The sequence below is a fragment of the Rattus norvegicus genome, chromosome 10 (genome assembly GCF_021556685.1).
Source record: "Rattus norvegicus strain SHRSP/BbbUtx chromosome 10, alternate assembly SHRSP_T2T, whole genome shotgun sequence".
Classification (NCBI taxonomy): domain Eukaryota; kingdom Metazoa; phylum Chordata; class Mammalia; order Rodentia; family Muridae; genus Rattus; species Rattus norvegicus.
This window is the reverse complement of record NC_141543.1, coordinates 63873708-63895553: the sequence shown is the minus strand read 5'-3', so window position 1 is coordinate 63895553 and position 21846 is coordinate 63873708. Positions and strand designations below refer to the sequence as shown.

Sequence of the window (21846 nt, the reverse complement as noted above, 5' to 3'; positions counted from 1 at the left end):
TTTGTAATAGCCAGAAGCTGGACACAACCCAGATGTCCTCAATCAAAGAAAGGATACAGAAAATGTGATTCATTTACACAAAAGAATACTATTCAGCTATTAAGAATGAGGACATCATGAATTTTGCAGGCAAATGGAAGGAACTAGAAAATATCGTCCTGAGTGAGGTAACTCAGACCCAAAAGGACATGCATGGTGTATACTCACTGATAAGTGGATATTAACCAAAAAGTACAGAACATCTAGGATACAACCGACAGACAGTACGAAGTGTAACAAGCAGGAAGGCCCAAGTGAAGATGCCTCAATTTCACTTAGAAGGGGGAAGGAAATAATCATGGGAGGCAGAGAGAGAGGGACTTGGATGGGAGAGGAGAAGAGGATCAGATAAGTGGGGAGGGGACAGGAGAGAAGCCCAGAGGGCCAAGAGAATGAATGGAAATAAGCAGCCTCTGGGAGTGGGAAGTGGGGGGACCCTCTAGACAGTGCCAGAAACCCTGGAGGTGAGACACTCTCAGGACTCACTGGGGGTGACCTTAGCCAAAATGCCCAGCACTGGGGAAAAATAACTTGAAGAGTCCACCTCCAGTAGATAGGGCCTCAAGTGGAAGGACAGGGTTACTAACCCACAGAATTCCTGACCCAGAATTGTCCCTGTCTAAAAGAACTGCAGGAAGAAAAATGGAGAAGAGACTGAAGGAAAGGCCAACCAATGACTGTCCCAACTTGGGATTCATCTCATGGGAGAGCCTGGCAAGGCCATCCTCAGAGAGAGGCCCTACCAGCAGCTGACTGAGACAGAAGCAGATACTTACATCCAATCATTGAAATGAAGTCGGGGACCCCTATGGAGGAATTAAGGGAAGGATTGAAGAAGCTGAAAGGGAGACCTACCCCATAGGAAGAGCAGCAATGTCATCTAATCCAGACCCTAGGGAACTCCCAGAGACTGAGCCACCAACCAGAAACATGCATGGGCTGGTCTGAGGCCTCTGGCACATATATAGAAGGAATGGTCTGGCCTCAGTGGGAGAAGATGTGCTTAATCTTCAAGAGACTTGAGGCCCTCTGTAAGGGGGAGGCTTTGTCAGGGGTTGGGGGAGAGCACCCTCTTAGAGAAAAGGGGCAGGAGGAATGGGATGAGGCACTATGGGAGGGGAGACTGAGGAGGAACAACAACTGGAATGTAAAGTGTCCATTATTGCACAAATATCTTTTGTTAATTTAGTCTTTTTTCTGTTCCTTGTGAGGTTTTTTGTTGTATTGTGTTGTATCCTAATGCACAGTAACAATAACTATTAAAAAAGACAACAAACAAAATTGAATGAATCAAGATTCGAACATTAGGAAATTACATACATGCAGTTAGGATTTAAAATGGTCTTTATAAATCATTAAGTAATCAAAAGTAATGAAAATTTACTCCTTTAATGTATTCTAAGAATTCTATTGTCCTAGCTTTTTTGGCTATATGTGTACTGTTGCAAAACCAGCATGAGATTGAAAATATATGTCATTAATCCATCGTATTCAAAGCGAATCTATTATCTTATTCTCAAATTCACTTCTTTTTATATAACATCAGTTCCTCAAATCAGACCACATTTCAGTCACTCATATGTGCTCAAATGTCAATCATGTTGTCTTTGACTCATTCAAGAAAAATGTTAGTTCATGTTGTAAAGTACCAGTCCAACTTTGCTCTTTTCATGTGGCTATGAATCTTAATCTATTTTTAATATATGTATACATTCAAATATCACACATATGCACACAGAAGTATACAGTTTCTATAGTGGACCACGCATAGTGGGCCATGAGAATTGAGAAGTAGAATGTAGAGCAAAGAGCAAAGGTAGGTGGATAAAGAAGAGCTCCATTCCTTAGAGCTTCAGTAAAGCCAGAGAGTTAAAGGGGGGACAGGAGGGGATCTGGACTGCAGCAATGTGAACTATTATAGAAGAATGAAATGATGGTTTGAATGCCATCACTTAAGAGGCAACAATAAGAAAGTAAATGGACCAAATTTGGAGACTTAAACAATGATATTCATGCAGCTAAGATTAAATAATGAATGGCAAAGGCTTTTTCAGCATCTAATGAGATGATTGTGTGGTTTTTCTTTTTTCTTTCAGTTGGTTTATATAGGGGATTACATTGATGAATTTCCGTATATTGAACGATCCCTGCATTCCTGGAATGAAGCCTACTTAAGTATGGTGAATGATTATTCTTATTTGTTCTTGGAATCAGTTTGCAAGAATTTTATTGAGCATTTTTGCATCAGAATTCATGAGAAAAATTGGTCTGAAGTTCTCTTTCTTTATTGGGTCTTCGTGTGGTTTATGTATTAGTGTAACTGACTTCATAGAATGTATTAGATAGTATTCCTTCTGTTTCTATTTTATGAAATACTTTGAGAAGTATTGGTATTAGGTCTTCTTTGTAGGTCTGATAGAATTCTGCACTAAAACTTCAGCTATTAAAAACAATGACTTCTCGAGGATGGGCAGAAGGAGGTATGGTTGCGGAGGGGGAACACAGAGAAGAAGGGGGGATGGGATAGGGGGTTTATGGCTAGGAAACTGAGAAAGGAAATAACATTTGAAATGTAAATAAAAAGTATACACACACACAAAAAAAGAATGATGTGGAAGAGCCCAGCTCTCTATGGGCAGTGCCAACACAGGCAGGTGATTCTGGATGACATAGAAAATCAGGCTGAGCAAACCATAAGAGAGCAAGCCAGTAAGCAGTACTGCCTCATGACCTTGTACCAGTTTCTGCCTTCAGGCTTCCTCCTTGAGTTCCTGCCCTGGCTTTCCTCACTGATGGAATGTGACTTGAGAGTTGAAAGCTAAAATAAACCCTTTTCTCCCTCCCAACCCACCCCCCAAAATGAATTCATGAAATTTGCAGGCAAATGGATGGAACTTGAAAATATCATCCTGAGTGAGGTAACCCAGTCACAAAAGTCACACATGGTATGTACTCACTGATAAGTGGACATTAGCCAAAAAGAAGCTCAAAATACCCACAAAACAACTCACAGACCATATGAAACCCAAAAAGAGAAAAGATCACACCAAAATGTGGATGCTACAGTCCTACTCAGAAGGGGGAAGAGAATAATCTCTGAGAAGTAGAGGGAGAGAGGGATCTGGGAGAAAGAGAGGAGAGGGAGGGGAAAGGGGGCAGTTCAGATGTGGGAGGAGATGTGGGAGAAGTACAAAGGGTCAGGAATTTGAAACTAGGTGTGTAGCAGTGAGGGAGGGGATTCTGGGAGTAGCCACTAGAAAGCCCCAGATGCCAGGGACCAAAAGATTCCCAGTACCCAACAGGGAGGATATTAGCCAAAATACACAACAAAGGGGAAGTAGAACCTATAGAGACCATATCCAGTGGATGGACATGGCCCCTGGTTGAGGGATGGGGTCACCCACCTACCTCAAAAAGTATTAATGCAGAATTCCTCCTGTCAAAAGGAAATGCAGGGACAAAGAGTGGAGCAGAAACTAAAGGAAAGGCCATCCAGAGACTGCCCCATCTAAGGATCCAACCAATCTACTGACACCAAACCCAGACACTATTGCTGATGCCAAGAAGTGCTTACTGACAAGAGCACAGTATAGCTGTCCCCTGAGAGGCTCTGCCAGAGCCAGACCAATACAGATGTGGATGTACACAGCCAAACATCAGCATGGAGATTCCAAATGGAGACATTGGGGCAAGAACTGTAGGAGCTGAAAGGGTTTGCAACCTAATAGGAAGAACTGCCAGGAGTGCTTTCACTCATAAGATACAAGGCTCACAGACCCACAGGAGAGAAAGCTCCTGTCAGAGCCAGCAAGACCAATTAACATCAGAGAGAACTAGATTGCAAGAAACAAGCACAAGAACCTAAGCAGCAGAAACCAAGAATATTCGGCACCATCAGAACCCAGTTCTCCCACCTCAGCAAGTTCTGGATACCCCAGCATATTGAAAGAGCAAGATTCAGATTTAAAATCACATTTCATTATGATAGAGGACTTTAAGAAGAACATAAATAACTCCCTTAAAGAAATGAAAATGTAGACACAACATACTCAAACTTATAGGTTACAGTGAAAACGGTGCTAAGAAGAAAACTCATAGATCTGAGGGCCTCCAAAAAGAAACTAGAGAGAGCATACACTAACAACTTGACAGCACACCCAAAAGCTCTAGAACAAAAACAAAAAGCAAATACACCCAAGAGAAGTACACAGCAGGAAATAATCAAACTCAGAGCTAAAATCAACCATGTAGAAACAAAAAGAACTATACAAAGAATCAGCAAAACCACAAGCTGGTTCTTTGAGAAAATCAACAAGAGAGATAAACCCTTAAGCAAACTAATCAGAGGGCAAAGAAACAGTATCCAAGTTAACAAAATCAGAAATGAAAAGAGAAACATAACAACAGGAACTGAGGAAGTTCAAAAAACTCAGTTTCTACTTTAAAAGCCTATACTCAACAAAACTGGAAAATATGGAGGAAATGGACAATTTTCTAGAAAGATATCAGATGCTAAAGTTGAATCAGGATTAGATAATCCATCTAAACAGTCCCATAACTGTAGAGAAACAGAAACAGTCATTAAAAGTCTCCCAACCAAAAAAAAAAAAACCCCAGGACCAGATAGGTTTAGTGCAGAATTCTATCAGACCTTCAAAGAAGACTGAATACTAATACTCTCCAAGTATTCTGCAAAATAGAAACAGAAGAAACACTACCAATTTGTTCTTTGAAGCTATAATTATGTGTATACCTAAACCAAACAAAGACCCTACAAAGAAAGAAAACTCAGAACAATTTTCCTTATGAATATCCATGCAAATATACTCAATAAAATTCTTACAAACCAAATCCAAGAACGTATCTAGACAATCATTCATCATGATCAAGTAGGCTTCATTCCAGGGATGCAGGGATGTTTCGATATATGAAATTCCACCAATGTAATCCACTATATAAACAAACTCAAAGAAAAAAATCCACATGATCATCTCATTAGATGCTGAGACAGCGTATACAAAATTCAACACCCCTTAATGATAAGTCTTAGAAAGATCAGGAATTTAAGACCCATACCTAAAAGCAATATACAGCAAACCAGTAGCCAACATCAAACTAAATGGAGAGAAACTTGAAGCAATCCCACTGAAATCAGGGACTACACAAGGCTGCCCACTCTCTCCCAACCTATTTAACATAGTACTTGAAGTCCTAGCCAGAGTAAAGAGACAACAAAAAAAGGTCAAAGGGATACAAATTGGAAAGGAAGAAGTCAAAATAACACTATTTGCACATGATATGATAGTATATGTAAGTGACTTCAAAAATTCCACCAGAGAACTTCTAAACCTGATAAACAACTTCAGCAAAGTAGCTGGATGCAAAATTAATTCAAACAAATCAATAGCCTTCCTCTACTCAAAGGATAAACAGGCTGAGAATGAAATTATGGACAAAACATAATGTATAATAGTCACAAATAACACAAAATACCAAGAATTGGGGTAACTCTAACCAAACAAATGAAAGATGTGTAGGACAAGAACTTCAAGTCTCTGAAGAAAGAAATCAAAAAATATCTCAGAAGATGGAAAGATCTCTGATGCTCATGGATTGGCAGAATTAATATAGTAAAAAATGGCCATCATGCTGAAAGCCTATAGATTCAATGCAATTCCCATCAAAACCCCAATTTAATTCTTAATAAAGAAAGAAAAATTTGCAAATGTATTTGGAATACCAAGAAACAAAGTATAAGCAAAAACTATTCTCAACGATAAAAGAACTTCTGGGGGAATCACCATCCCTGACCTCAATCTGTATTACAGAGCAATCGTGATAAAAAAGAAAAAAACTGCAGGGAGGGGAATAAAAAAACTGCATGGTATTGATACAGAAACAGACAGGTAGATCAATGGAATAGAATTGAACATCCAGAAATGAACTCACACACCTATGGTTACATGATCTTTGACAAAGAAGCTAAAATCATCCAGTGGAAAAAAGATAGAGCATTTTCAACAAATGGTGCTGGTTCAACTGGAAGTCAGCATGTAGAAGAATGCAAATTGTCCCATTCTTCTCTCCTTGTACAAAGCCCAAGTACAAGTGGATCAGAGACCTCCACATACAGATACACTGAAACTAATAGAGGAGAAAGTGAGGAAGAGCCTGGAACACATAGACATGGGGGAAATTTTCCTGAACAGAACACCAATGGCTTATGTCCTAAGATCAAGAGTCAACAAATGGAACCTCATAAAATTGCAAAACTTCTGTAAGGCAAAGGACACTATCAATAGGGAAAAAACAGCAACCAACAGATTGGGGAAAGATCTTTACCAATCCTACATCCAATAGAGAGCTAATAACCAATATATACAAAGAACTCAAGAAGTTAGACTCCAGAGAATCAAATAATTCTATTAAAAATGGGGTACAGAGCTAAACAAAGAATTCTTAACTGAGGATTTTCAAATGGCCAAGAAGCACCTAAAGAAATGTTCAATATCCTTAGTCATCAGGGAAATGCAAATCAAAACAATCCTGACATTTTACCTCACTCCAGTCAGAATGGCTAAGATAAAAAAAAAACTCAAAAGAAAGAGGAACACTTCTCCATTGTTGGTGGGATTGCAAGCTGGTACAAAACCACTCTGGAAATCAGTGTGGAGGTTCCTCAGAAAGTGGACATAGTACTACCTGAGGACCCAGATATACCACTCCTGGGCATACACCCAAAAGATGCTCCAAGATATAACAAGGACACATGCTCCACTATGTTCATAGCAACCTTATTTATAATAGCCAGAAGCTGGAAAGAACCCAGATGGCCTTCAACAGAGGAATCGATAATGAAAATGTGGTACATCTACACAATGGAGTACTGCTCAGCTATTAAAAACAATGACTTCATGAAATTCTTAGGCAAATGGATGGAACTAGAAAATATCATCCTGAGTGAAGTGACCCAATCACAAAATAACACACATGGTATATACTCACTGCTAAGTGGATATTAGACTGAAAGCTTGGAATACCTATGAAAAAATTCACAGACCATATGAAGCCCAAGAAGAAGGAATACCAAAATGTGGATGCTTCACTCCTTCTTAGAAGGGAGAATACAATACTCATGGGAGGGAATACAGGGACAAAGAGTGAAGCAGGGACTGAAAAAAAAAGTCATCCAGAGACTTCCCCACCTGGGGATCCATCCCATATGCAGCCACCAAACACAATTACTATTGCTGATTACAAGAAATGCTTGCTGACAGGAAAATGATATGGATGTCTCCTGAGAGGCTCTGCCAGAACCTTATTAATACAGAGCCTTATTAATACAATGGTTGCAGCTAACCATTGGGCTAAACATACGGACCCCAGTGGAGAAGTTAGAAAAGGGACTGAAGGAACTGAAGGGGCTTGCGATCCCATAGAAATAACAACACTCTCAACCAACCAGAGCCCCCAGAGCTCCCAGGGACTAAACCACCAACCAATGAGTATACATATAGGGAACCATGGCTCCAGCCGCCTATGTAGCAGAGGATGGTATTGTCCAGCATCAATAGGAGGAGAAGCCCTTGGTCCTGTGAAGGCTTATTTCACTAGTGTAGGGGAATATCAAGGTATTGAGGTGGAAGTCCATGAGTGGGAGTGGGAGCATATTCATAGAAGCAGGGGGAGGAGAAAAGGGTAATGGGAGGGGGAAGGAAATAACATTTGAAATGTAAATACATAGAATATCCAATAAAAAATATTTTTAAAAACGAGAAAATTAAAAAAGGAAGGATGTTTTCTGAGAACTGGTGAGTAAAGAACTTTTTCAACAATGAAAAGTTTTGTTTAGGAAAATGAGTATAAATGGTTTTATGTGCCTATACATATGAGTCAGTGCAATGCAGATGCGAGCTCTTGTGAGCTGCTTCTAAGAGTTATTGGTTCAAATATGATTTATGCTTCTTTATTTCATAAGTTAATTGTTTAATATTTTAAGAAGAATAAGCACAAGACTTGGGTATTTAAGTCAAGTCAGTTTTGACATGGGAAGATAGGATATCATTAATGCCTGAATTATGGTAATTTTAAAAAGAAATTTAATTAAAAAATTTTACATTATGCTGACCAAGGTCAAGAAAACTGCCCTAGAAAGTAATTGGAACTCACTTTTCCATCAACTACACAAGACTACTTAGTGTACAGCTGTTGAGGAGAGATGTAAGTTAACATCTAACCCTACCTGGAATTTGCACCAACTGTCAAAAGAATCATTCATGTCACATTGGAGTTGAACTTTCCTTAAGTTGTCAGAATCTGGCTTTCTATGATCCTATTATATTAGACTGAAAAGTGACCACAGACTTGATGCAAACCTTGATTCAGAGCATTATCTGTGACTACAGTCTCAGACAAAATCATACTCAAAGAAAGGCATATGTGTATATGATAATCAGTGGGTATACTCAAACCTAATTAGAGATTCTTCTGAGCCCTGCAAACACTGTCCAGTTGGGAAATGGATTGCTAGGTATGCTGTATATGACACACTCAACCTCTAATTGGCAAATTGTGTGAGATGCAGTTATTCTATACACTAGTGCTATTTCTGGAGACACATTAAAATTGAAAAACCCTGGATAATTTCACTTGATAAGTGAGTTTTATGATGGGAAGAAAGGGTATACACTAATACTCATATGTCAATGTTAAAATATTACTGAATACATTATTTTTAAATCCCAATATTTACCATCATAGGCAGAAAAGAATTTTCTTCTTGCAAAGAACTCTAATTAGGGCCCCCTTTATGTCTCTGTTCCTCAGGCTGTAGATGAAGGGATTCAGCATGGGAGTCACCACCGTGTACATCATAGCCATGACAGTCTCCTTCACAGTAGAGTTATTAGCTGATGGACATAAGTACAGACCAATGACTGTCCCATAGAACAGTGACACCACAGACAGGTGGGAGCCACAGGTGGAGAAGGCTTTACGGATGCCTCGAGCAGATGGGACCTTGAGAATGGAGGAGACAATTCGGACATAGGACACAATGATGAGCACAAATGGAATGACAAGGATGATGCCTCCCATGACAAATATCACCAACTCATTAACATGGGTGTCAGAGCAGGACAGCTTCAGCAGAGCAGACATATCACAGAAAAAGTGGGGGATCACATTATCCTCACAGAATGACAATCTGGCCATGAGCAAGGTGTGCAGCATGGCATGGAAGGTGGTCAGCACCCAGGACAGCACCACCAGACTCACACAGAGCTTGGGGCTCATGATGCTCATGTAATGAAGGGGGAAGCAGATGGCCACATAGCGGTCATAGGCCATGGCCACAAGCAGGAAGCTTTCAAGGTCTGCAAAAAACAGGAAAAAGTACATTTGTGCCAGGCAGCCTGCATAGGGGATGGATGGAACTTGGCTCTGCATGCTCTGCAGCAACTTGGGCATCGTGACAGAGGAAAAGCAGAGATCAGAGAAGGACAAGTTGCTGAGAAAAGAATACATGGGTGTGTGGAGATGGGAGTCCAGGTGAATAATGCTGATGATAAGAAGGTTCCCTAGAACAGTGGTGAGGTACATGGCCAGGAACAGGGCATAGAACAGAAGATGGTGCTCCATGGGGATGGGCAGGCCCAGGAGGAGGAACTGGGAGACAGCAGTTTGATTCCTTTCTGTAGTACCCTGCATCTAAGATATTTAAGAGAAAATTTAAAAAGACCTTTAATATCCAAATAAAAGCAAGTATGTGTTCATGACAAAGTACCTATGAACGTGTTCAGTGTACCTATGAACATTTAATCTCATTTTCTCATTGAAAGATGAATCTGCAATCAGAAATACACCATGACTAATTCCAGCCACCCAGCACACTTTTTTCCATTAGTATTAGAAACAACATTGACTCTTCACTTCCATCTAAAACATACTTATGGGTTAGCTCTGTGGTCTCCAGGTCTCCTGATGACGCTATGGTCATTCACTCTCAGCAGCTACAATTGGCTGTTTTCCTAACTGTGTTCCATATCACTGTTTCCTGGAGAATTTTCCTGAACACCCTTGTAATAATATAGCTCCAGCCTTCAAACTGCTCTCATGGTATCAGGTGCCACCTAAGCTTCAAGGGCCCACCTACCTCCTTCACTAACCCACCATCAAGTGCTTAGTGATCGACTCCTCCTAGACTTATAAAGGCCATATTCAGAACAACAGACTTCATTTCCCCTGGCCTTTCCCCAAGCCACTCCTCCATCTTTTATATCTCAAAATGAAAGGAAGCTAGTCTTAAGTCAGAATCACAATAGTTTTCTTTCTTATATTTGTTTCTCTAGCAATCTACAAAATCCTATAGGTTCTGTGCTGCTTTTTTTAACTGTATCTTTTCTATCCCTGATTCATTATTCCCTTCCCACTTCTTTTCTCTTCTTTATGCTCTTTTAGTTTTTTATTAATTTAGTTAATTCTTTAGCAATTTGATTCATATATATATATACATGTATATATGAATATATATATATATATATATAATGAATTCTAGTTACTTTCTTCTGCACTCCCACTTTCTCTCTTGTGCCTCCCATCTCTTCTGTTCCTACCTGTCCCTCTCATGGATTCATAACTTTTTGTTTTGTTTTGTGACTTAATTTATCCAGGGCCATCTGTGTGACCACTGGAGTGACACTACACTTTAGAGTCTAGTGGGGTTTTCAGGGTGTAAGCAGCCAAAGACAAATGGTGGCCCTTTCCTTGACTCCATTAGTACAAAGTAATTCCGAGGTGAGGGGTAGAGCCCTAGCCATGCCTGCATGTTGATGCAGTCAGTCACTCATAATTGTTGAGAGTTCATGATTTCAATGACTATGTATTTCCCAAAAGATGGAATTTCACAGCCCTTTCCCCTATATTCTCTCTTTTCATCCTTTTCTCCCTTTCCTCCAAAATGTTCCTGGAGCCTTCACGAGTGTAGTAAGAATGGCTTGTTCAGAGCTGAGTTTCATTGTGGACCCATACCAGCTTCAAACTGGCCAGTCTCCTGTCTTCACCTCCAGAATATTAGGATTACATGTGTGTGAGGCTATGCTCAGCTTTGTTTCTCCAACTGAACTATGCTTATCCTATTTCCCAAATTTGGACCAGTCCAATATTATATCTGGATGGTTTACACAGCCTTAATTCCATTTCCCTGCTTCCCCACTCGCCCCAATTCAATTTCTTCACTCTCTCGCTGTCTGGAATGGAAAGCTGATGTTCATTGCCATGCTGAAGGTTTCATAAATGCTCACTATTTTTAAGGTGAAAGTAGAATTTTAAGGGCACAAAAGACAAAATGTCCCTCAGGAGTTGCCCCTGGCCTACCTCCACATTATCATCTGTGCCCTGCTGCATTGACATGTTCTACACAGCAATGTGTGACTTATCAGCCACAGTCTCTTCGCTCCAGGTTCTCATAGTTTCTGTTCTTTCTGCCTAGGTTCATCTTCCCTGTGCTTCCACATCACCAGGCTTACCCTAGGTTTATCCTCCTTGCATGTTATATGTAATTCAATGAGCTTAATTTTTCATGCCTTTCGAGGTGAGATCTTTTGCCATGTTTCCACAGCATCCTATATTATCCCACAGCACTCCAGGCCCTGCTCACTAGTTTGACTGACTCCATGTAGCAAGAAAGGCTATGTTACCATCTTGTGTCATGGACAGCACCTGGCATAGTTCTTGGACATGACCGGTGTTTTGGAAATTTTTCTCTGCTGTGCCTCAGGTTGAGACACAGATTCCTTCAACTTCAAGGACTGCAAACACTCATCCAAGCTGATCACAATTATTATACTTTCCCTAGAAGAAGCTTTGGGCATCCTTATAAATAATTCCTGGGTAAAACTTCAGCTCCACTGAAGCTATTATACTGCCTAAGCATACTGCCCTTACATCCTAAATGACCTGGGAGTCTATTATACACACATATTTTGTCCGTTGTGTTGATATCAGGATTAAAATAATGTGATAGATTTAGTTATATGGTTAGAGGGTAAGGGTGTACTTTCTACTCTTGAGGTCATGCCCCAGCTAGTCTTCAGAAATAAGCATGTTTGGTATGTCAGAGCTGACTAAGAAAGCTGAAGAAGAAAAATGAACCACATGGAACTTTTTCCTCTAAAGATAAATAACTGAATCCAAATGCAAGAAATTTTGTCCTGCTGGTGCTGTTTAGTCTAGCATGTTGATAATGCTTGCTTTCTTCCTTATTTCTATATAGACAATAAGAACTTACTACAATATGGAAAGGCATCAATAAAATTTTGTTCATTTGGCTTCATTAGAGGCTGCATTTCTAAAGGAAGAGAAAGATTTCAATTTGGCATCCAGCCGTGATAATACATCCCAACCAAGGCACCTGAAAGGCAGTGCCACTCACTGGGAAAGTAAGTTTGAGCCATTCCCATGACAGTGCTTCTCATCTCCTTCACCTGGTTATATGCAATTCTCAGTCAAAGTTACACATGAGAGTCATAAACTGCAGAGCTTCAAGCTGGAGATACAGCCCAGTGATAGAGTGCTTGTCTAGCATTCCCAAGACACTCAGCTCAATCCCCAGCACTGAAAAATAAGTGAAGCACAGAGGTTTCCAAAAACCCATTTTATATATAAAAAACCTGGTTGCATTACTAAATGTTGATCTTGATATGGTAGGCTTTAGGTAGAACCTCATTCTACATGTTAGAAATTCAAAATTTACAATTAATGATAGTTCTGCTGGTCTGTTGATCACACTCAGCGAAATAAAATGATATAATATTTTTTTCATCATAAACTTTTGAACAGTTCCCCAATAAATGTGATAACCATAACCTCTTGGAGGGAGACTGCCCAGTGTATTTTAAAGTATTCTGAACAAATGAATATTTTAATAATTTAGCTAAGGGCTAAAAAATATCTATGTATTTGTTGTCTTTCTCACAGAGATGCCATCATGCTGAAGTGACTCAATTTGCGAGAATGCATTTTATACTAATGTTAATAAATTAATAAATGCTTTCATTAATGAATTACATAAACAAATCCTATCTAATGTCATAAAGCCAGTAAAATCAAGACTTTCAGGTTATAAGGTCAGTAAGATATCAGCTCACTCACCACTACCACCACTACCTCCAACCCTGGCCTACTTACCCAGAAATGTCTCAGGGTGACTCCATGGCCCTGGTCTAAAATCCTGCTCCCATTTATGCATCACAAGCATAGGGAGGATGGTCTCAACAGCATCACCTGTGTGCGCACCACACCTGCTCGCTTTGCTCATCCTGCTTATCCCTGGGCCTAAGGGGCCCTGCATCCCAGAGGAGTCTATGTCCTAGAGGAACTAATTTAAAACAAAGTAATTATCCGGGTTCTATCTAGAGCCAGTTCTCTCAGAGGCCTGTATTTCTGATCATAGACCCTGATCATACATGACTATAGTTGGAAAATGGTAGGAATGGAGAAGTTGATAGTGGGTGCTTATTCATCCCTGTGGTCCTGTGTCAATGGAGTTTGCATTTGGGGAGGTGATGAAGAATGGTTGAAGGAGCCAAAGAAGGTACCAAAGACTGTGAATACTTTGTCTACAATTTTCCACAGGAGGCCACTACATGTTTTGAAGCAAAGTACCATCATTAAAGACATGCTTGAGAAAGGGTCCTTTGCAATGTACTCAGACTATAAGCCAACTCCCTGTAAGCAGACTCTAGAATATAAAAGCATGCTACTAATAAAAAATCAGACTTACATAACCAAACTTTGTAAATTCAGCAACGTCAGACGAACTCCCCTGGGCCATGTTCAATTTATCCTCAATCAACATTATAAAAAAGTTCAGACTCCCACTTCATTCATTATTTTTACCTCTTTGCCTCCATAGGGGAGCTTTAACATCATCCACCGCCAACATCCCAACATTCTTTGTATGTACCTGTATGATATGCTCTTCCAATCCCTCTAAGTAACGATTTAGCCATAGGTGACATATAATTCTTTCTCCCTCTGCTTCCCCTGGCTTCCCCCTCACACTTGGCAGTCATAAGCTGGAAGTGGTGCTTTTGCTACTTGGAAATATGCATCCTTGTCTGCTTATCTGGTTGTTATTGTTTGAATTAACAATTTATTTGGAGGCATGGAGATATTAGGGATTCCACAAGATTTCAGACACAGCATTCCATGATTATGTTAACACGAGAGCATCCAAGTTTTCTGTGATAATCAACATTATTCACCTCAGGTAGAAGGATATCACTGCTCTTAGTATGTTTGCTTATTTTAGAACCAAAAGCCTAAACTCCTAATGCAGTGAAACCACTGTTACCTTGCCCAGCAGAGTAATTTACCTTTTGAGAACTAATCCTTTGAGCATACCATGTTCAACCTGCCATTTCTTACTTAATCCATAGCTGTAAACGTCATCTCTTCAATGGTTTCAGCTCACTTTCATACATGCAGCTTGCCAGAAGCTCACTCCAATCCTCCTACACATGGTGCTTGACTTTTGCTCAGAAAGTTTCCTGATTACATAAAGAAAAGTAACTTGAAAGTTCCCTTAGCACTTGGAGAACTGATGAGATCTGGTTTGTGTTGATTACTTTAGAGAATGTGGGGGAGATGGACCTAAATGCATTTTTTGTTTTGTTTTGATGTATGGAAATCTTAATTTTCAACACCATTTGTTACAAACACTAAAGTCTAATGAACTGTCTTCATTTTCCTCAACCAGCAAAAGATGGCTGAAGAGTGGACCTATTCCAGGATGGTAATTCACATCCTTGATCCCAGCACTCACGGGGAGGGGGCAGGAGAAATGTGAGTTTGAGGCCAGTCTCTGATACGTTATAAGACCTCTCTCACTAAATCCAAGACCTGAGGATATAACTCAGTGGTAGAGCACATGTCTAGGGAGTGTAAGATTATTTGATCCACAGCACCCCAAACGTGATCTTACCTGTGATAGCAGGTCACATTCTGACCTGACACACACCTTTTTGTGTTTCCCTATTATCACTTTTCCTCAGTCACAAGACTGAAAACCAGAGGCTCCAAATTCGCCTGTTTTGGCCTTTTCCAAAACTGACTTTGATTTTCGCTTTCTTTGCTTTCACAAATTTTATTATCATGTCATCAATCTGCATACAATAATTTCTGTTAGGTTATCTAGTCCAGAAAAAAAGGTATCTCTATTCTTTATTCAACCCTTAACTTCTTAAATCATCATGTTATAGTTTTAAAGATATCAATCTTAGACATACAATAGTCCCCTTGTTGTGTTTCAATCTTTCATGGTTTCACCTATGGACAATAAACTATGATCCAAAATTATCTTGAAATTTTCAGAAATAACAAATGGCTGTGTTTTAAGTTGAATACTTTTTCAAATGCTTATTGGCCATCTATATTTCTAGTTTAAGAGCTGTCTATTCAATAGGGTTGTCTATTTGCTAAATGGTTGAGGTTTGGGTGATTTTGGAGTTCAAGATATTAATTTCCAGTCAGTTGTATAAATGGTAATTATTTTTTTCCCGCTGTAGACTTTCTCTTGATGCTGACACTATTTCCTTTGTACTGCAAAACCATCTTGCTTTCATGTAACCCCGCTTGCCAATTCTTTGGATTTTTTTTTTTTTTGCGGTATTAAGGGTCCTTTTCAGAAAGCCCTGGCCTATTCCTGTTTCCTGAATTACTTGGGTTATGCCTTCCTGTGGCAGTTTCAAAGTGTTGATTCTTACAATGAGGTCTTTGATTGTTTCCCAGTGGATTTTTGTACAGGGTGACAGATGGGGAGCTGGTTTCATTCTTGTATATGCATATTCAGCTACTCCATCAATATTTGATGAAAATGTGCCCCTTTCTCCAATATGTACTGTTGATGCCATAGTCAAATGAGGTGGCTGTAAAAGAATAGGTTAATTTCTGGATGATTTATTTTATTCCATTGCCTTATGTGTCTATTCTGTGCTATTACCGTAGAGGGCTTGAGAGTTTGATTTGGTTTTGTTCCTATGACTATGTAGTATAATTTGAGATTGGTTTTTTTCAAGCACTATTCTTTCTGCTTAGAATTGTTTGGTCTATTTGGGGCCTTTGTGTGCTTCCAGTGAATTTTAGGATCCTTTTGTTTTATAACAAAGGGTCACTGAAATTTTTATAAGAATTGCGTTGAGTCTGTGGAGAACTTTTGGTGAGATAAGCCTTGTTACAATATTGATGACATTACACAAGAATATGTGAGATCCTTCTATATTCTAATGGTCTTTTCGATTTCTATCTTTAGGGTCTTAAAACAGTTTCTTTGGCTTTGTTTATTCTTGGGCATTTTTAAGCTATTGTGAATAGTTTTGTATTGATTTCTTTCCCAGCAAGTTAGTTATTAGTATCTAGAAAAGCTACAGATTTTCATGCCCTGCTAGTTTGTTGAAAGTATTACTCAGGTCTAAGAATTTTCTACTGGAGTCTTGAGTGCCTTTTAACTATAAAACCATGACATCTATAAATTGGGACACTTTGACATCTTCCTTTGATATTTGTGTATCTTATTTTCTTGTTTATTACTCTACATAAGACTTAAGTGTGCTATTGAATAAGAGTGGAGAGGTTGATTACTCTTTTCTCATTGCAAATTTTGGAGGAAATCTACTTTTTTCCTAATTTAGCATAACGTATGGCTAGAGATTTGTTTTATAAAACTTTTATTGTGTTGAAAGATGTCCTAAATGTGGTGGTGGTGGTGGTGGTGGTGGTGGTGGTGGTGGTGGTGGTGGTGGTGGTGGTGGTGGTGGTGGTGGAGGTGGTGGTGGTGGTGGTGGTGGTGGTGGTGGTGGTGGTGGTGGTGGTTTGTTTTCATTATGACATTTTCATGCATATGTGTTGTTCTACTTCATACTTTGTTCTAAGCTACCTCCTTCATCCATGGCCTTCCCCACCCCATCTTCCCCATACACAGCCCTCACCCTGCCTCCATCTCCCTCTCACTGGTTTCCTCCAGACAGTTCCCACTCTACTTTTTATATCACATGTGATCCATTACCTTATCCCCTGTCTCAGAACTATTTGTCCTCTCCCATAATACTCTTCCTACTTTTGTAAACTATGCCCATGTGTTTTCAGGTACACACATATACATTCATTTTAATCAAAATTTCTGAGTATGAGAAGGAAATGCAGAGTATAACTTTTGTTGCACATGGCGATGCCCTGATCTACCTATCCTTATAAAAAGGTAATAATTTCAGTTTTATTGATAACTAGATAAAGTTCTATTACATATATTACCATATTTTCTTTATCCATCCATCTGTTGGTAACAAACAGGCTTATTCAATTCCTGAATATTATGACTAATGCGGTAGTAAACAGATGTACAAGTATTTTTAGGCACGATGACTTAGAAGCCTTTGAGCATATATCTAAGAGTAGTAAGTATAGTTAGTAAAAATATAGTTCTATTTTTAGTCTTTTGCGGAACCTCTATGATGATTTTCATAATTGCTGGACTTGTTTACATTCCCTCTGGCAACAGATAGGTGATCTCTTTCCTCTACATCCTCATCAGCATGGATTTTTAGTTTGTTTGTTTTTTCCTTTGTTTTCCCTTGTTTTGTTTTGGTTTTGGTAACCATTCTGAATGGGGTAAAATGGAATCTCAAAACAGTTTTAATATTTAATGTCTTTACCAGATTGCTGAAGATGCTGAGGAAATTTTCAAATTACTTATTAGCCACTTATATATTTTTTTATTTTTAGGACTATCCAATTCATTAATCCATGTTAAGTAGACTTTTTTTTTTATTTTGATGTTTTCTGGATGCCAGCCTAGCTTCATGTTCAGTGAGAGACTTGCCTCAAAGGAACAGGGTATAGAGTGATAGAACAGGACACCTGAAATCTGCTAATGGGTATGCACACACACATACACCTACACATGCACACGCACATATACCTACACATGCGCACACGAGCATGTGTGCGCGCACACACACACACACACACACACATACACACACACACACACACCAAAATGACAACTGTCTGTAGAGCCAGGCAGTTTAACCTGATTTAAGCATTACATAGGATATACATACACAAACATCACATGGTACCCAATATATGTGTATAATTTTGTTTCTATATATCAGTTATAATTCAAGTTTAATAGTAAAATTTCTATTTGGTTTTCAAGAATTATACTGAGACTATAGAAAACTATAAATATGTCTCTTCATTTGTCATCACTTGTTTATACATGCTTTATCACAGTATGCAATAAGAGCCATATGGGTACCATCAACCATGGTGAGTGCTTCTGCTTGCAAATCTATACATACGATATCACAAACCACACAAGGTGAAAATGAGTGTATATAAAAATTAGTGAACAATAGTGCAGATGCCAAGAAGTGCATGCTGACAGGAGCCTGATATAGCTGTCTCCTGAGAGGCTCTGCCAGAGTCTGACAAATACAGAGGCAGATGCTTAGAGCCAACCATTGGACTCAGAACAGGGTCCCCAATGGAGGAGTTAGAGAAAGGACTGAAGGAGTTGAAGGGGTTTGCAACCCCATAGGAATAATAACAAACATCAATCAACCAGACCCCCCCCCCAAGCTCCCAGGGACTAAACCACCAACCAAAGAGTACATATGTAGGGACCCATATGTAGCATATGTAGCAGAGGATGGCCTGGTCAGATATCAGTGGGAGCCTTGGTCCTGTGAAGGCTCGATGTCCCAGTGTAGGGAAATGCCAGGGCAGGGAGGTGGGAAGAAATGGGTAGGTTCGTGGGGGAGCACCCTCATAGAAGCAGGGGGTGGGGAGATGGGATGGGGGGTTCCAGAAGGGAAACCAGGAAAGAGGATAACATTTGAAATGTAAATAAAGAAAATATCCAATAAAAGAAATATTGGTGAAATACAAATTAAAAATACCAACAAAAAAACAGAAACCAAATTTAAAATGTAAATGAATGAAAAAAGACCAACAATACGCACCTAAAACAAGGCATAATTAATACAGACTAAGAGAGGAGATAATGGGAAAATTTTCTTAGGAAGAATACAGAATTTTTATTTATCAATGAAAGCTACATTTTAGACTAAGAGACAGGAGACACACAATACTAAAGTATCACTATGAAAGAATAAAGTGTGATTTAAAACAGTTACAGTTTTTAAATTACTGAATAAATGTTAATATTGTAACAGCCAAAAACAGAACTAGTTTTTACACAATCTCTCTCTAACTACTTGCTGTTTGCCTGTGTATGTGTGTGTGCCACAGCACAGGCATGGATGTCAGAAGGCAACTAGTGTAAGTCGGTTCTCCCCTCTACCATATAGGTTCTTGGGGTTAAATTACTGTCATCAGGTTCAGCAGAAAATCACCTGAATCATCTCGATGGCTCATATTAAAAGATTTTATATATGCCTTCTCAGGGTCACCTTGAATTAACAAATTGGAAAACTCTACAAGCAAATCATACGGAGCCCTTCTTAACCAACTAGATGTTTCTACTTCTATTTTAATTTTGGGGCAATTATATAATATGTCCCCTTAACAAAATATTCCCTAGTGAAAAAAAGAAGTAATATTATAATGATATCCAGATATAATTTATCTATTAAATAAATTTCAATCATTACCATCATAGACAGAAGAAAACTTTCTTCTTACAAATAACTCTGTTCAGTGCTCCCTTCATGTCTCTGTTCCTCAGGCTGTAGATGAAGGGATTCAGCATGGGAGTCACCACCGTGTACATCATGGCCATGACAGTCTCCTTCACAGTAGAGTTATTAGCTGATGGACATAAGTACAGACCAATGACTGTCCCATAGAACAGTGACACCACAGACAGGTGGGAGCCACAGGTGGAGAAGGCTTTACGGATGCCTCGAGCAGATGGGACCTTGAGAATGGAGGAGACAATTCGGACATAGGACACAATGATGAGCACAAATGGAATGACAAGGATGATGCCTCCCATGACAAATATCACCAACTCATTAACATGGGTGTCAGAGCAGGACAGCTTCAGCAGAGCAGACATGTCACAGAAAAAGTGGGGGATCACATTATCCTCACAGAATGACAATCTGGCCATGAGCAGGGTGTGCAGCATGGCATGGAAGGTAGTCAGCACCCAGGACAGCACCACCAGACTCACACAGAGCTTGGGGCTCATGATGCTCATGTAATGAAGGGGGAAGCAGATGGCCACATAGCGGTCATAGGCCATGGCCACAAGCAGGAAGCTCTCGAGATCTCCAAAAAGCAAGAAAAAGTACATTTGTGTCAGGCAGCCTGCATAGAGGATGGATGTGTCCTGGCTCTGCATGTTCTGCAACAATTTGGGCATTGTGACAGAGGAAAAGCAGAGGTCAGAGAAGGACAAGTTGCTGAGAAACAAGTACATGGGTGTGTGGAGATGGGAATCCAGACAAATGAGGATGATGATAATGAGGTTCCCCAGGACAGTGGTGAGGTACATGGACAGGAACAGGGCGTAGAACAGTTGCTGGTGCTCTGAAGGGATGGGCAGACCCATGAGAAGGAACTGGGAGATCACAGTTTGGTTCTCTTCTATCATATTGTATCATCAGAATCTTTAAGAGAAAAATTTAAAATTCCCCTTAAGTCCAAATAAAGATGAACATATTCCTATGAGATACAATCTTCAAAGTGTTCAGATAGTGACTGTACCCTCATCAACTGAAAGACAGTAAGTTAAATTTCTTTGTTTTGACCTCTCTAGTTGGTCTTGGCTGTCTTGGAGCTCCCTGTGCAGACTAGGTGTGCCTGGGACTCTGGTTCCTGAGTGCTGGGATTTAAGGCATCCACTACCATGCCTGATTTAAATGTTCTTAATTTATTCCCATGACTAACTCTAAGCCACTTCTCAGTCATTGTCACTGGTTATTAAAAAGAATAATGAAATTGGCTCCTATTTCCTACCATAAACAGTCACAGGTCAGCTGCTCTCCTGGTAATGCAATGGCCGTTTATCCTCAATTATTGGAACTGGGTTTTCTTTCTTATAGTAGCTACTGTTTCCTGGCACTTCCTACTAAATATTCCTCATATAATTTTCTATGGCTATATCCCTATAAATGCTTGCCTATTTCCATGGCATTATCACCTAAAATTCTTAGCAAAACCACTGTTACCTTTAGTATTCTGCCACCAACTGCTTATTGCTTATTTCTCCATGGGTGTAACAGGGCCATCTTCAGCTCAGTAAACATCAAATACCTGTACAACTCACCCTGCCCTTTTCCCCATCTTCTCCAGTTTCTCATATCTCAGGGGGGAAAATCCAGGTTCATGTAAGAGATGTTGGAATTTTTATTCATCCATTCATTCCCGTGGCTATCAACATTCAATCTAGCAAATCCCATAGCATCTGTCATTTCATTTCTTTCTCAGTCATCCATGCTAATTCCTATTGCCATTTACCTTCTGGATGGTCTCAGCGCCTTAATAGAATATTTCATCTCCTTTCTTCCTCACCCTATTTCAGTCTTCTCACATTGTGACTATCTGAAATGAAACTGATCATTGTTCCTCTAGTTGGAGTGGGGAGGAGGGTCTCTTGTTTTTCAAGATCCAAAACTCCTTTTAAAAACACCACACACACACACACACATACACACACACACACACACACACACACGCACACACAATCCTTTATACCTCCACAGTAACTCTCACATACCCCCCACACACACCCACACACACACACTCACACACGCACACACACTCACACACAATCCTTTT

General features: G+C 39.6%; 2 protein-coding genes across 2 annotated transcripts; both read right to left on the bottom strand.

The window, feature by feature from the left end:
- Positions 1-8793: 8793 nt before the first annotated feature.
- Or1e1c (olfactory receptor family 1 subfamily E member 1C) lies at positions 8794-9747 on the bottom strand. Its single transcript, NM_001000025.1, has one exon. It carries the CDS (start codon positions 9745-9747, stop codon positions 8794-8796), a length of 954 nt encoding a protein of 317 aa, NP_001000025.1.
- Positions 9748-19714: 9967 nt separating this feature from the next.
- On the bottom strand, positions 19715-20659 carry Or1e1 (olfactory receptor family 1 subfamily E member 1). Its single transcript, NM_001000024.1, is given in 1 exon segment — positions 19715-20659. A coding segment is annotated over 1 exon segment (945 nt).
- Between the last annotated feature and the right edge of the window lie 1187 nt (positions 20660-21846).

Coding starts and splice junctions, on each gene's coding strand:
- Or1e1c (NM_001000025.1), bottom strand. CDS start 9,747: ATGCAGGGTACTACAGAAAGGAATCAAACTGCTGTCTCCCAGTTCCTC.